The sequence below is a fragment of the Trichomycterus rosablanca genome, chromosome 5 (assembly GCF_030014385.1).
Source record: "Trichomycterus rosablanca isolate fTriRos1 chromosome 5, fTriRos1.hap1, whole genome shotgun sequence".
NCBI lineage: Eukaryota > Metazoa > Chordata > Actinopteri > Siluriformes > Trichomycteridae > Trichomycterus > Trichomycterus rosablanca.
The window spans coordinates 34,332,357-34,348,310 of record NC_085992.1 but is presented as its reverse complement, the minus strand read 5'-3'; the positions used below and the strand labels follow the sequence as shown (position 1 = coordinate 34,348,310).

The following is a 15,954-nucleotide window of genomic DNA, read 5'->3' as shown; positions in this document are numbered from 1 at the left end:
TATGCTAACTCAAGTTTTCATTATAGATTACTTAACTTTTTTAAGGCAACCGGTTTTCTCAAATTTTTTAAGTAGATTGAACTTATCCGGGCTTACAGTGCAGTAGTCATTTAATAACACATATGAATTAAATTTTATAGTCAGTGGAAGCTAAAATACACAGCACAGCCTACCTTAATAGCTCCCTTTTAAAGATGAATATTATTGTCCGTGTTTTGACCCACCATCCACAGAATCAGTTGGGAGTTTTCCAAACTCAGTTACACGAGTCGTGCTTTTAGCTGCTTCAACATCTTGACTAACCGATTTCTTAGGTAATCGAGCGTCTTTTGAGTTTGCAGCATTTTAAAGAAAGAAATAAACTGTACACAAACTATCACAGCACAGAGATGATCACGTGTGTAGAGAAGCAAACTTTTTATTGATTATGGAATCCCTAAAGGGACAAAATTCACTCAACACATAAACACACACATCAAATACTGTCAGCACACTACAGCACAGAAAAGTCTGTTACACTAACTTAATAACCGTAGGATTGCTACGACCGCCTCATATTGCATAATGCGCCTCATATTTCATATGCTATGCGAATAAAAAATTGTAAATGGCTAAACACAAACCTTCAATTTTGACTTACAGCAAATTGCACATTTCACAGGAAACGGCTCAATTTCACGGCCAACAATACCTACAGTGCTAAGATTCCATGCTCTTCAAAAAATAAAGTGTTAAATGTAATTCGTTTTGTTTGTTTGATCTGTGGTACAATACTGTCTTTTACACAATTTTAATCAGTCCCTGCAATATTTGTAAATTTGTTGCTATTTTGTTGTCAGGGACCTCAGGTAACAGGTGGCAATTAATTCCCATTTTTTGATCATGTTTTACACACTTTGGTTACATTCATGACAGAAACGGTAGTTACTGGTTATACAAGATTCATCAGTTCACAAGTTTAATGTCAAACACAGTCATGGACAATTTTGTATCGCCAATTTACTTCACTTGCATGTCTTTGGACTGTGGGAGGAAACCGGAGCTCCCGGAGGAAACCCATGCAGACACAGGGAGAACATGCAAACTCCACACAGAAAGGACCCGGACTGCCCCACCTGGAGATTGAACCCAGGACCTTCTTGCTGTGAGGTGACAGTGCTACCCACTGAGCCACAATTACAAACAGATCCTTCTAGTGCTTTGTGCAGTCATAATAATGTACAAATACAGTCCTTCAAACCATAATATTTATTAGCATGAGTATGTGAAAAAGAAGCATTGAAGTAAAAATGTAAGTTCATTTTGAATTGAATCTGCTTTTGATTTGAGGTATGACATAATTGTACATCTGCCAGACAATCAGATATCAAATATTTTTGATAGCCATGTTATAAGCAGTAATAACCTATAAGACTGGAGGGGTCTGAAATCCTGTGAGGGGTCTTAATATCTGTTTCCTGTGTGCAGGAATGCCCCAGCTGGTGTTGGGCGGTCAGTGGGACTGCCTTACTGCGGGAGATTCGTGCTCCAGTGATGAGGCGTGCAGTCCCCGTCTTCGCACCCTGCGTCAGTGTGTGGCAGGTGGGGGCAGCGTGAAGTTGGGGCCTGGGGCACGCAACCACTGCGAGAATGCTGTGAATGCTTTACTGGCCAGCCCCCTCCATCGCTGCCAGTGTAAACGTGGCATGAAGAAGGAGAAGAACTGTCTGAGCATCTACTGGAGCCTCAAGCAGTCCGTACTACACGGTAAACACACACGCAGGTCAAAAAGTAATAGTTTTAAATACACAGAGTTCAAGTTTTGCTAAAGGTCATATCCTTGAATAATTAAATTGCAGATTGTATGCATGAGTTTATATTTTTTATTTGTGTGGGTACATTTGCAGGCCTGAACCTTGTAGAGAGTTACCCATATGAGCCTGTGGAGCGAGAATCTGATTATGTCCGCCTGGCTTCCATTGCTGCAGGTAATTTACTTTAAAATTTTGACACATAGACACTGTTGTAAACACAGATGCACTTAAAAAGTGTGAACATCCTTGAAAGCTAATATCTTTTTGCAGCTGTGCAGTAAAAGCATGTTGACAAGATGTGAATATAAGCCAAAAATTAAATCAATCCAGTAATGTTTTGCATTATTAAAACGTTGTATAAGCAGTAATATCTTCTGGGACGTGTATGGAGAAAAATTAGACTCTTATTAGCATGGTTATTTTGCATGCCTGACCTTATCAAAATATGAATCAGGTCTCTTCTGACACCCCTCTTACTGGCTCACTCTCAGGCACGTTATGCACCAAAACACTCTCCCTTCCAGGAAATACAGCCAAGAATATAGTAAACTTTTCTTAGAAAAAACTAGTCAATAAAAATAACCTTAAAACCTAATTTGGTCATTTTTAAGCCGTAGAACTCAAGAGATAGTGTGTTTTTTTAAATTACATCTCATCAGTGATTCGGTCTCAAGGCACAAGCTGAAGACCAAAGGCTTCTGTTATTTGTGACAACACAAGATCCGAAAAGGTCTATTGCTTTTATACACCAGGGGTGTGTTCGAAAAGCTAGGGAGCTCTCTACATAGACAGCATGTTACGTCATCCTACGCGCGCTCCTGAGAATGAGGCTGTTCGAAATCCTAGATGCCTTAATATGCTGTCTAGTTAGGCATCTTAAAATTTCAATGTTATTTTGACTCAAGAACAAGTGAGCATTGGAAGCAACCTTAGTGATCAAGGCAATACCAGCATTCAGTGCGGCAGAGTTATTTTTAAACGTAAATAAGTTATTATTGATTTTTAATTTGTATAAACTTGCACAAGCGTCATTTATTTGCAAATTCGGCTTGTCAGCTAATTTAACCATTTTTGGTACACAAAGGGAGATGTTAGTTGACATGCTGGCGCGCTGTGCCACCCCATCCCATTGGTTTAAATGGCAAGATGCTAACTGTGTTATCTTAGTAAGCGAAACCCGATGGAATGGCTGTCTAAGTAGTGCGTTCGAATAACCTGACTTACAAGTCATTGACTTATCAGAATCCTCTCTACTGAGGCAGCTGCCTATGGAGGCAGTAAGACAGCAAGGCAGCTCACTAGGTTTTCGAAGACACCCCAGGTTTGCAAATTAAATATACAACCCCATATCAGAAAAAGTTGAGACAGTATGGAAAATGCAAATAAAATAAAGATGCAGTGTTCCTTACATTTACTTTGACTTTTATTTGATTACAGACAGGATGAACCTGAGATATTTCATGTTTTATCTGCTCAACTTCATTTCATTTGTTAATAAACCTCCATTTCTGCATTTCAGGCCTGCAACACATTCCAAAAAAAGTTGAGAAGGGGATAATTTAGGGCTAGTAATGAGGTGAAAAAACTAAATAATGGTGTGATTCCAAACAGGTGATGTCAAGAGGTGATTGTAATCATGGTTTGGTACAAAAGCAGCATCCAGGAAAGGCTGAGTCTTTAATGAGCAAAGATGATCAGAGGATCTCCAGTTTGTCAACAAATGCGTGAGAAAATTATTGAAATGTTGAAACAATGAACCTCAAAAAAGGATTGTAAGGGATTTGCATATTTCTCCCTCTACAGTGCATAATATCATTAAACCATTCAAGGAAGCGGGAGGAATTTCAGTGCGTAAAGGCCAAGGGCGCAAGCTTAAGCTGAACGCCTTTAATCTTCGATCCCTCAAACGGCACTGCATCATGAACCGCCACTCAACAATATCTGACGTAACCACATGGGCAAGAAGTCTTATGATATCCATGTCCAGAAGTGGTGTCGACTTCTCTGGGCTCAAAGGCATCTATGGACCATCACACAGTAGAAATGTGTATTGTGGTCAGATGAATCAGCTTCCAGTCTTTTTTGGGAAAATATGGACGCAGTGTGCTTTGGACCAAAGACGAAAAAGACCATTTAGACTGTTATCAGCAACAACTCCAAAAGCCAGGGTCAGTCATGGTATGGGGATGTGTTTCGTGTGATCTTTCAATCTCTCTTGATTCACAGTCACCTGAACCTTACAAGCGTCAAGATGCTTCAGGTGGAAGGTTTCTTATATATCATGGCTTTTCTCTGTCTTCTTTGCCAGATCATTTCTTGGCTCACTTGCATTTCTTTGAAGCTCTCAGTCTGGGCTTCCTGGGAACTCACGCTGGTGTTGTGTAGTGATGGGCCTCGCAAGGGAACCGCCCAGGGAGAGCGAGCTGCCCCAATGGTGGCAATATGTCTGTTTTCCAGAGCTGCATTTGCTCGTAAATAAACTGTTATGCATAGGGAAGTGTGAATTAGCGTGGTAGGGGTTCCACTCGTGTATTGCCAGAACTGGCAGGTTCGGATAGTTCTCTGTCTCTTCTTTTTTCCAAGAGCTGGTCTTGTTGTAGATGCCGAGAATAGCCTGTTATATTGTGAGTCCTTTTTCTACACTCTTTCTTCATTATGGATTGTGGATGTTTTCATGTCTTTCATTTGATACTTAGTATTCCCCTTATATGCTAATAGCTTTTAGTCACAGTTTTGTTTTACCTTGATTCAAAATCTGCAAATTGGGTTCTATTTCCATTCTTGCAGGTGTGTAGGGATCTGCCTCACACTCTCTGTAGCGAGGCGCATTTCACCTCTGTTTTAAAACCACCTGATAATTTATACAAGATTACCCAACACGACTATGAATTTCTCCCCAGCAGTCAAATCTTTTTAGCAATTGAGTCAGCCGGAAGGTTGCATTATATGGTAAAAATGTATTTAAATGTTGTTTATGCTCTCCAGTCAAGATAGATTGTGAACAGCCAGTTTGGACAGGTTGTACTAAGTACACATTTTAGCAGTCAGTTATTTGGCCTTATAGCTGCTGACCTGTTAGCTATGTGTCAAGACAGAATGAAAATAAAGACCCTGATACAATATCTAACCTCATCAAATACAAGAAAACACACTTCATTAGCAGTTAAGTAGCTGTCAGGAGGATATGGGAAATTACTCTGATCAGCCATAACATTAAAACCACCTCCTTGTTTCTACACTCACTGTCCATTTTATCAGCTCCACTTACCATATAGAAGCACTTTGTAGTTCTACAATTACTGACTGTAGTCCATCTGTTTCTCTGCATGCTTTGTTAGCCCCCTTTCATGCTGTTCTTCAATAGTCAGGACTCTCCCAGGACCACTACAAAGCAGGTATTATTTAGGTGGTGGATTATTCTCAGCACTGCAGTGACACTGACATGGTGGTGGTGTGTTAGTGTGTGTTGTGCTGGTATGAGTGGATAAGACACAGCAATGCTGATGGAGTTTTTAAACACCTCACTGTCACTGCTGGACTGAGAATAGTACACCAACCAAAAATATCCAGCCAACAGTGTCCTGTAGGCAGCGTCCTGTGACCACTGATGAAGGTCTAGAAGATGACCAACTCAAACAGCAGCAATAGATGAGCGATCTTTGACTTTACAACTACAAGGTGGATCACCTAGGTAGGAGTGTCTAATATAGTGGACAGTGAGTGGACATGATATTTAAAAACTCCATCAGCACTGCTGTGTCTGATCCACTCATACCAGCACAACACACACTAACACACCAGCACTATGTCAGTGTCACTGCAGTGCTGAGAATGATCCACCACCTAAATAATACCTGCTCTTTGGTGGTCCTGATCACTGAAGAACAGGGTGAAAGCAGGCTAAAAAAAAGCATGCAGAGAAACAGATGGACTACAGTCAGTAATTGTAGAACTACAAAGGGCTTCTATATGGTAAGTGGAGCTGATAAAATGGACAGTGAGTGTAGAAACAAGGAGGTGGTTTTAATGTTATGGCTGATCAGTGTATAAAGGTGTAGGAGTGTGCTTAGATAGCATTGGCCTGGATACTTTGATAAGTAGCTTTGGTCTTCATGGAATATAGAGAATAAATACAAACGGCTAGAAAGTGCACCACGGACCATATAAGATATAAATTCATAGGATTTAAAATAAAATTATAAGACAAGAACAATAAAACAAAATACATAACAATACTACCCACCAATGATGGAAAATCAGTGGAAACCCTGAGCATCCCTGCAACGAGATGCTCCCACCTTTTAGCACTTTAGTTAGCTTGTGGGCTTAATTTTTTAGTACCATGTGACTAAAATGGGTACATGTCACGCAAGAAGAGAAACACATGGATGTTATTATTAAGAGAATCAGTTTTTTCTAAATAAAACATCTTTAAGAGTGTGATTGTCAATAGTGCGGCCCGGTGATTAATTACCCCCGGTATCAGTCTGTTGCCTGGTGGTTGGGGACCACTGCCTTAGAGAACTTTGGTCTGTACCACGCAATCTTCGAGCCACTAGTCCTGCTCGTCTTGATTATCCACCCAGAACTCAAGGAAGACATACATCAAGGCTCTTATCTGTATTATTACTGGATTAACCAACTTTAATCTCAAGGCTGTTTTTTGTACTAGCACCCAAGTGGTGGAACGAATTTCCCGTCTGTCCCTTTGAACATCTGAGTCTCTCACTGTCTTCAGAAGACGACTAAAAACCCAGGTCTTTACTAAGCACTTAGGCTGAGCAATAACATGCACTTACTAAAAATCAAACCTTTGTTCTAACAGGGTTTCAGCAGATTTGTATCCTTGGACTGTTGTCTACTTAAACTAACGTAGGAAAATATTTACTGTAGAAGCACTTCTGTAAGTCGCTCTGGATAAAAGTGTCCGCTAAATGCAAAAAATGTAAATGTACAAATTAAAGATCCAGTGAGCTGATGGTTTGTCTCCAGATTTGTTCTCATCACCTGCCAGTAACCATGCTGTTTAATTTGTCAGTCTTGCCTGACTACGTTGACAAACGCTCTAAGGAAGGTTTAAATAGAAGAGCATTATTGCACTTCACACAAACACAAATAAAACTGTCAGCTTTTCAGTTTGGGTTTGTGAGTGCTTGAGGCAAGAACTGAATTTTATGGGCCCAGAGGGCAGAACTTAATGAGATAGTTACTCATCAGGACACAAACACATGCACACACATTCTGAGCAGCTAAAAGACACGCAAAATACTCCAAAACTGCAGAATGACAGAGAGGAGAAAATAAATGGGACTGAGGGGCAGAGAATATTTTTTTTGCTGTAATTGTGGTGAGTTAATTGTAGGCTGCTCAGGCATTAGTTTTAATGAAGGCCATTTTCAAGCACTTAATGAGCCGAGTCATTTTTGCTAAAAAATAAGCTATCATAGATATCATACACACGTATTCAAAGTTGGATAGAGTAGCGGAAAATGCAGTTAACAGCAGTTACTTTTAAAATTATTTAACAAAAATCACACTGGTTTCAATGGGCGCAAGACACACAGTAACACCCTGGACGGGGCGCCAGTCCATCGCAGGGCAGACACACATACACACACCCATTCACCTATATGGCAATTTAGTTTCTCCAATTAACCTGACTGCATGTTTTTTTGGACTGTGGGAGGAGATAGTGGATGAACCCAATTTAAGTAAATTTAAGGAGGAAAAAAATGCTTGATGTTACTCAATGCTTACCACTGGAACAAAACAGGTACATTTAGAAACCATTGTCAACTACAAAACTTGGGCAGCTAACTCAGAAGGTTAAAGGATGCCCACTACAGCTAGAGAAACCAGAAAGCTGCTACTGTTTACCGACAAGAGTTAGCAAGCAAGGGAGCTAACATGAAAGAGCAGCTTACACACTCTGCCGTAAGCTGAGTCTCTGAAACTGTTTTAAAACCTTGCTCAAAGGTGTAGCGAGTAATGCTAATGAGGTGCAGGAAATGCTTTGAAGTGGAGTTTAATGAGAACTGCATTTTCTGTGCCTCACCCTCCCACCCCTTCCTGCAGGCCGGTGTGGACAAGGTGGGTCATGACGTTACAATAATAAAATTCTTACATTAAAGTTTTGTCCGTGTTACTTTCAGCATAACAGGTTTCAGCATGGTGTACTTAATTAAAGAAATACTCTTTGTACTGCACTGTTGCACTAGCTGGTGTGAGTCATTTTCAGCTGACTGTAGTTGATGCCATGATGCAAACTGTTAGCTACACAGTAAGAATGAGTGTCAGGGTAATGAGCGCTGGTGTGTGAACGATCAGTGTATTGATCAGAGCCCTGCACAAAAAAAGACACTAGTAATGATGGATGAAAATGAAGCCCTGCCAAACTGCTCTAATTACAGTCCTCTCTGCTCACAACACATCAGCGCTTTCCCTGTGATGATAGGAAGAATCTCAGCGTTATGAAAAAAACGAGGGATTCAAGAGGGCTCTTACTCTCACTTGAGGAGAAATCTATAGAGAGACGAGTGATTTAAGGCAGAAAAGACATGAATCAATGAAATTTGAAGCTGCATCTTTCATGCCGTACTATGCAAACATTTAGTGTGATATTTAGGTACATTTTTGACAAATGTATGATGAACGTTTGTTATTGGGCAGCGTTAATTTTAACCTTGCAACTTTTAGATTTTTGATTCTTTTTAATAGTGAAATTTTGAACACTGACCTGATCTTGAATGACTTGGCTTGTTTCTTAGGTAGTTCAAGTTCAAGAGTTCAAGAGAGGCTTTATTGTTATTTCAGCTATATACAAGTACATATTGAAATGAAACAATGTTCCTCCAGGACCATGGTGCAACATAGAACAAATGTGCAAGACAATACAGTACACAGTGCAGATAAACAACAGTACAATAAATACAAAAAGGTCTGCAATAAAATACAAGAGACATTTCTAATCTAAAAGTAATTAAGGAAGACAAGACTAGAGACAAATGCATGGTCAGTACATGGTACTAAGGAAATGATGGGTGAGGTAGAAAACATATTCTGATATGCAGTGAGCAGCGTTCTTCAGCAGCAGAGATATAAAAAAGAATAATGTGCAAAAATACAAGTAATATAATCACAGTAGTACAATACAGGGTGTGTTCGAAAACCTAAGAAGCTGCCTTGCTGTCTTACGGTCTACATAGGCTGTCTCATTGACTTATAAGTCAGGTTATTCGAACGCACTACTTAGACAGCGACAACATCAGGTTTCGCTTACTAAGCTAACACAGTTAGCATCATGTCATTCAAAGCAGTGGCACAACGTGCTAGCATGTCAAACAACATCTCCCTTCGTGTACTGAAAACTTGCAAATAAATACACTTGTACACGTTTACACAAATCAATGATAATTTATTTAAGTTTGAAAATAACTCCGTTTGGCTCTCCGCACCGTCCGCCATGTTTTTTTTTATTTTTCTGTGAGAAAAGTTGTGCCGCAATAAATGAGTCAAAATAACATTGAAATTTTAAGATACATTAGTATTGAGTATATTAAGGCATCTAGGATGACGTAAAATGCTGTCTATGTAGAGAGCTCCCTAGGTTTTCGAACACACCCACAGTAGTTGTATGTATTTAAGTTGTCAGACTCCATCAAACAAACTGTGTTGATTGCGTGTGTGGTCATGTGTGTGTGCATGTGCAAGTGCGTGTGTGAGTGAGTGAGTGTCTATGCATGTGTACGAGTGTGTGTATTCTGTGTGCGTGTGTGGGTATGAGTGAGTGTATGTGCATGTAAGTGAGTGTGTGTATGTATATAATGTGAGTAATTTCCAGTAATATCCATCGCAGGCCAGACAAACACACACACACACCCATTCACCTATAGAGCAATTCAGTGTCTCCAATTAACCTGACTGCATGTTTTTTTGGACTGTGGGAGGAACATGCAAACTCTGCACAGAAAGGACCCAGACCGCCCGCCTGGGGATCAAACCCAGGACTTACTTGCTGTGAGGCGACAGTGCTACCCACTGAGCCACGGTGCCGCCCTCTTCCTTTGCTAAATAAAAATTACATTTTAAAAACGTTAATCGGCACCCAGGTGATGCAGCGGGATATTCCGCTAGCACACCAGCGCAGAGATTCTGAACTCCTTGGTTCAAAACTGCTGGGTGCCATCTAGCGGGCGTAATTGGCAATGCCTGCAGCAGACACGTTTCTGCTAGGGCGGGATGACCGGACTATGTGGGTGGGATCTTCAAACGCTGTGTAAGGACCCTGATTGGCAGATAGAGAGGCGCCTGTGCAGAATGGCTGCATGCGGGTCAGAGGAGGTGAGCAGCAATATACCCACCTTGACTGCAATCAGGGATCCCCCAGCAGCGGAAGACAAATTGACTACGCTAAATTGGGAGAAAATGAGAGAAAATGCATGAATAAAATAGATAAATAAAATGTCTTATGTATTTGACTTAAAATTCATTTAGCTTAAAGATCTGGAAAAAAATCCAAAATCAGGAAGGAATGGACCACTCAAAAAAATCTATTTATATGGCCGTTTTTGCAAGTCTGATTTTTAAATGTCTTTTGATGTATCTTGCCAACACTGTATCCAGTCAAGTCAAGTCAAATTTATTTATATAGCGCTTTTTAAAATGGATATGGTCTCAAAGCAGCTTTACAGAATCCAGGACCAACAGACCAAAAACCCCTGTTGAGCAAGCCGAGGGCGACAGTGGCAAGGAAAAACTCCCTTAAAATTACAGAAAAAAATCCTTGAGAGAAAACAGACTCCGAAGGACCCATTCTCTTTGGGAGGCCTGGAGGAAACTTTAAATAAATAGGATTTACACAAATCATACAAACACAAAATTAAATTGAACTTAAATTTATAACTAGCAAAAAAAAAATGGAGTTCTTCATTGTTCAGTCCAGTCTGTGATAAAATCTGTTGTAAGTTCTGGACATTCTTGGTGCAAACACGCCAGGTACCCATCCCATCTAGCAGGAGCAGCATTGTTGCAACATTGGAGCAGCATTGTTGGCACTGCAGTCCATACTGCACAACTTTTTTAATATAGCTTGTGAGATAAAAATAACCCTAAAGTCAAAATTGAAAGGGTCTTCCCTTATGAATTTAAGAATTATATAAGGAAGAATCCAAAAAGCAGAGGAAGAACTTGGGAGAGCAATATAAGAAGTAGTATAAACCCAGCTCTATAGCAGTAATGATGGCAGGCTGTCTCAGTGGTTCACATTAGTCCATTATGAAAGATAAAGCAGCATACTTAGCTGGGATGTGCTTCATAATACAGAGACCTGAGTCTCATTCAACTTTTATTTTTACTCATGTTCATTTGCAGCACATAAACTATGCAGGACTGACATTTCTTTACATCTGTTCTTTTACATTCATTAAAACTCTATCTGTATATGTCCGACCTAAGACCTTATTAATATTTGCATTGTCATACTATTTTAAAGTAACTTACAGGAAGCTAGTTGACTGCCAATAACTTCTTATTGTATTTTAATAGATGATAGTACAGGTCATTTCACTCTGAGCTCATAAATATTTATTCCAGTCAGACTTGGACTGGAACGTACAGATTTATATTAATCAGCATGCTTACCTTAAATAGATTGTATGTTTGGGAATTGGGAGCTAATGTGTCATTTTCCAAAATGTAGCATTCATATATCATGTATTATTTCAGGCCGATTAAATGTCACATAAACCAAATCTAAAGCCAAACAATAATTTAAATGCAATTGTTTTCAAAAACTGAAAGAACATCCCATTTTCAAATCTTCATTTATATGTTAATAATAAATAATAATAATAATAATAGTTACATTTTTATAGCGCCTTTCACAGACCCAAGGACACAAAAAAAAATGTTGTTGCTCCTCACCCTCCCCGGTTTGATGGATATAACAGCCTCCATTATTCTGAGAAGGCTTTCTACAAGATTTTATAATGTGTCAGCAAGAATTGGTGCCCATTCAGTCCAGGGCTCTAGGGTGCGACCAATTTGGTCGCACATGCGACCTAATTTCTCAATGGTGCGACTAAAAAAAATCTCAGGTCGCACCGGTGCGACCAGGCGTCCGAGGGAAAAAAAAAACAACAGACACACATTAGGCCAATATCATGGTCTAAACCAATCAGAGATAGTGAAGGGCGGGACAATATTCTAGCGGTGATATGTAAGCAACATTCAGCTCAGCCAATCAGAATGCAGCACCAGGTTTATACACGTGCGGATGTTCTGCCGTAAGTTTAGTTTTGTATATGAGACTCGCCGGATGTTCCCAGAATGGAAGTTCGGGTTCTGGAGCTCGGCGGTGTAAAGTGTTGTAACGCTCACTTAAGTCCTGACTAAACAGTTAAAGTGAGTCTACCCTGCCGTGTGCCTTTATTCCCACACCTCCACCACCGCACAGCAAAAGACCCGCAGCATCCCCACCGGACAGCGGCTAGGTGAGCCGAGCCTCTACAGTAGCAAGGGGCTAATGCTAGCGGTAAAGTGCCGCGATAGTGAAAGTAAAAACACGACAATATTTTCGTTAAGTAAAATATAAAAATAACTAAAAGACCAAAATATATTACAATACATGTAGTCAAAATACGCAGTGAGTGGACCGCAAGCGATTTTGGGAATCTGTGTAAAAGATTCAGTAAAGCCGATAATATAATGCACTGCATTTAAGATTACACTCTAACACACACACAAACATATACATATAATTTTAAATATACACACACATATAAATAGATATACACACATACATACACATTTACTCTATTATTTTTATAATTTTTATAAGTGTGCTATAATTAGTCTGTAATACTATAATTAACTGTAAAGAAGACAGTGGCCGGCAATAGTGTATTTGTGACTGGTTCTAATACATTTCGAATTGAAAGGCTGAAAAAGCCCAATGCATCTATAAAACACATTACATGCCGCGATAAATGCACTGCCCAAGTGTCCCCTCTCCCCACTGCCCTTCATTGTCAGGCAGCAGCAAACAGATCATCAGACGAGGCCATGTTGACCAGATTGTTAGTTATTTCCAAGTCAATATTGCCTGTATGGACAGTGATTAAAAAAAAAAAAAAAAAAGTGAACCTGTAAAACTGCGGTGTTAAATGCGATGCGGTCGAAAATTTGGGTGCACCTAACTTTTGTGCTGGTGCACCTAAGAAAAAAAGTTAGGTGCACCAGTGCAACCAGTGCAAAACGTTAGTCTAGAGCCCTGATTCAGTCACAAGAGCAGTTGTGAGAAGGTGTTCATTTCTTTATAGAAAAGAACTGTATACACACTGGCGCTGTCACACTGGAACATTCACATTTACATTTACGGCATTTAGCAGACGCCTTTATCCAAAGTGACTTACAATACAGTTACAGTATACAGTCTGAGCAAAAAAGGGTTAAGGGCCTTGCTCAAGGGCCCAGCAGCAGCAACCTAGTAGTGGTGGGGCTTGATTACTGTTCTTCTGATTACTAGTCAATGCCTTAACCACTAGGCTAGGTCTTGCCTACAGGAACAGGAACTGACCTTCCCCAAAGAGTTGATGCAAAGTTGGAAGCTTATATTTGTTTTTATTTTTATTTTTTTAGGATTTTAACATCAAGTTTTACACACTTTGGTTACATTCATGACAGGACAGGTAGTTACTAGGTACACACGATTCATTAGTTCACAAGTTTGAAGCCTGGACCTTCCTGCTGTGAGGTGACAGTGGTACCCACTAAGCCACCGTGGAAAGCTGTATAATTTATACAGAGTTTTACTTACATTCTGACCACTGTTCACATGATCAGTAGGAGTAAACATACTTAATTTTGGAGTGTTAATTGGTCGAAACACTATTTTCACCTGCACAAGGCGAGTTTATATGCGGACTAGCCTTGTGCATGGAGAGCCACACCCTAATCAGCATTGTTCCCCAACTCTGCACAGGCGCCATCAATCAGCCAGCAGAGGTCGTAATTGCACCAGTTATTTGGAACAACAGCCAATCATTGATCATGCGGCTGCCCAGCCCAGCTGGATGGCAGAGCTGAGTTTCAATGTGATGTATTCAAAATCCCAGCTCTGGTATGCTAGCGTATTTTACCGCTGAGCCACCTGAGCAGCCTCAATTTTTAAAGGGAGAATCTATTCCAATGCACATTCAAGCTCTTTTTAGATTATCGCTTATCTGTAATCACAAAGGAATGATAAAAAGAATATGAATTGTACAGCTTTATACTATTTAATTCACTATAACAGAGAGAACAACTGCAGTTTTACATTAAAAGAAAAACAAACCCTTGAAGATTTGTGTTTATGTTGTCAATTAAGATAAAAACTTATTTGATCAATGCTTAATACAACACCTTGTTGAGAATTTGTTAAATGGGGGGGGGTTAAATGTTTTGCACACATGCTAAACAAGCATTGCCACACACATTCAGTAACACATGCAACTACACACTAGCTTCCACGTTCCAACGTTCCACAGCCCTTGTGTAAATGAGTTTGGCTTCTCACCTTACCTAGTGACTGCATTACTCTCATATCTGCAGTAGATAAATTCCAGCCACAAACAAACCAGTCTGTGTTCAGGAAGCTGTTAAGAAAAGGCAGTTTCCTGCAACTATAGTACAAAAGTCCCTACTGGATACTTCCACTAGTAAGTGGAAACCACTCTGCCAGGATTCGGATAAAATCTCCAGAGCTCTGACAGCTAGAGAATAGCTTGCACTGCTGGAGATGCTTCTCTCCTTCCTCCAATGAGCTTTCTCCCCAATTTTAGACACAAATTGGAAATACATCGATCAGTCATAACATTAAAACCACCTCCTTGTTTCTACACTCACTGTTCGTTTTATCAGCTCCACTTACCATATAGAAGCCCTTTGTAGTTCTACAATTACTGACTGTAGTCCATATATCTCTCTACATACGTTTTTAGCTTGCTTTCACCCTGTTCTTCAAGGGTCAGGACCCCCACAGGACCACTACAAAGCAGGCATTATTTAGGTGGTGGATCATTCTCAGCACTGCAGTGACACTGACATGGATGGTGGTGTGATAGTGTGTGTTGTGCGGGAATGAGTGGATCAGACACAGCAGCGCTACTGGAGTTTTTAAATATTGTGTTCATTCACTGTCCACTCTATTAGACACTCCTACCTAGTTGGTCCACCTTGTAGATGCAAAGTCAGAGACGATTGCTTATCTATTGGTGCTGTTTGAGTTGGTCATCTTCTAGACCTTCATCAGTGGTCACAGGACGCTGCCCACGGTGCTGTTGGCTTGATATTTTTGGTTGGTGGACTATTCTCAGTCCAGCAGTGACAGTGAGGTGTTTAAAAACTTCATCAGCGCTGCTGTGTCTTATCCACTCATACCAGCACAACACACACTAACACACCACCACCATGTCATTGTCACTGCAGTGCTGAGAATGATCCACCACCTAAATAATACCTGCTCTGTGGTGTTCCTGTGGGGGTCCTGACCATTGAAGAACAGGGTGAAAGCAGGGTAAAAAAGTATGTAGAGAAACAGATGGACTACAGTCAGTAATTGTAGAACTACAAAGTGCTTCTATATGGTAAGTGGAGCTGATAAAATGCACAGTAAGTGTAGAAACAAGGAGGTGGTTTTAATGTTATGGCTGATCGGTGTATGTACACAGTTCACAATTGTACTATTTGTTCTCACTCTAATATCATTCTAAATCAGTTTTGCAAATATTTAAACACAAATTGCATTATTTAGCACACTTTGGTAACCCAGAAACACTGGGCTTTAAAATGAATACACTGATTACTAATTAGTCTCACTCACGTTGCACCTGTCCAAACTCAACAAGAAGAACACTTCAATCATTTGTCAGAGTATAAAAGAGTGTTGCATTCAAATGGAACACGACATATTTGTTTTTTCTTCATCTGGAGTCAGTCAACACACAATATACTTGTCAATCTGGTCTACGACTAGTTCGCCAACAACCCACATTTTATAGTGCTCTACCTTCCACCAAATTCCCCATTTCTAAATCCTCTAGAGCAGGGGTGGGCAATTAAATTTTCGAAGGGGCCACATAAGCAACTGGGACTGTTGTGGAGGGCCGGACCAATAAGGTGAACT

General features: G+C 40.1%; 1 protein-coding gene across 1 annotated transcript in view; it reads left to right on the top strand.

Annotated features, from left to right (window-relative positions):
- The first annotated feature begins 961 nt into the window (after positions 1 to 961).
- The window catches only part of gfra4a (GDNF family receptor alpha 4a), a 50,095-nt gene continuing 35,102 nt past the window's right edge, over positions 962 to 15,954 (top strand). The window contains 3 exon segments of the mRNA XM_062996362.1: positions 962 to 1,025; positions 1,468 to 1,746; positions 1,887 to 1,967. Of these exon segments, the coding sequence (XP_062852432.1) occupies positions 962 to 1,025; positions 1,468 to 1,746; positions 1,887 to 1,967 (424 nt within the window).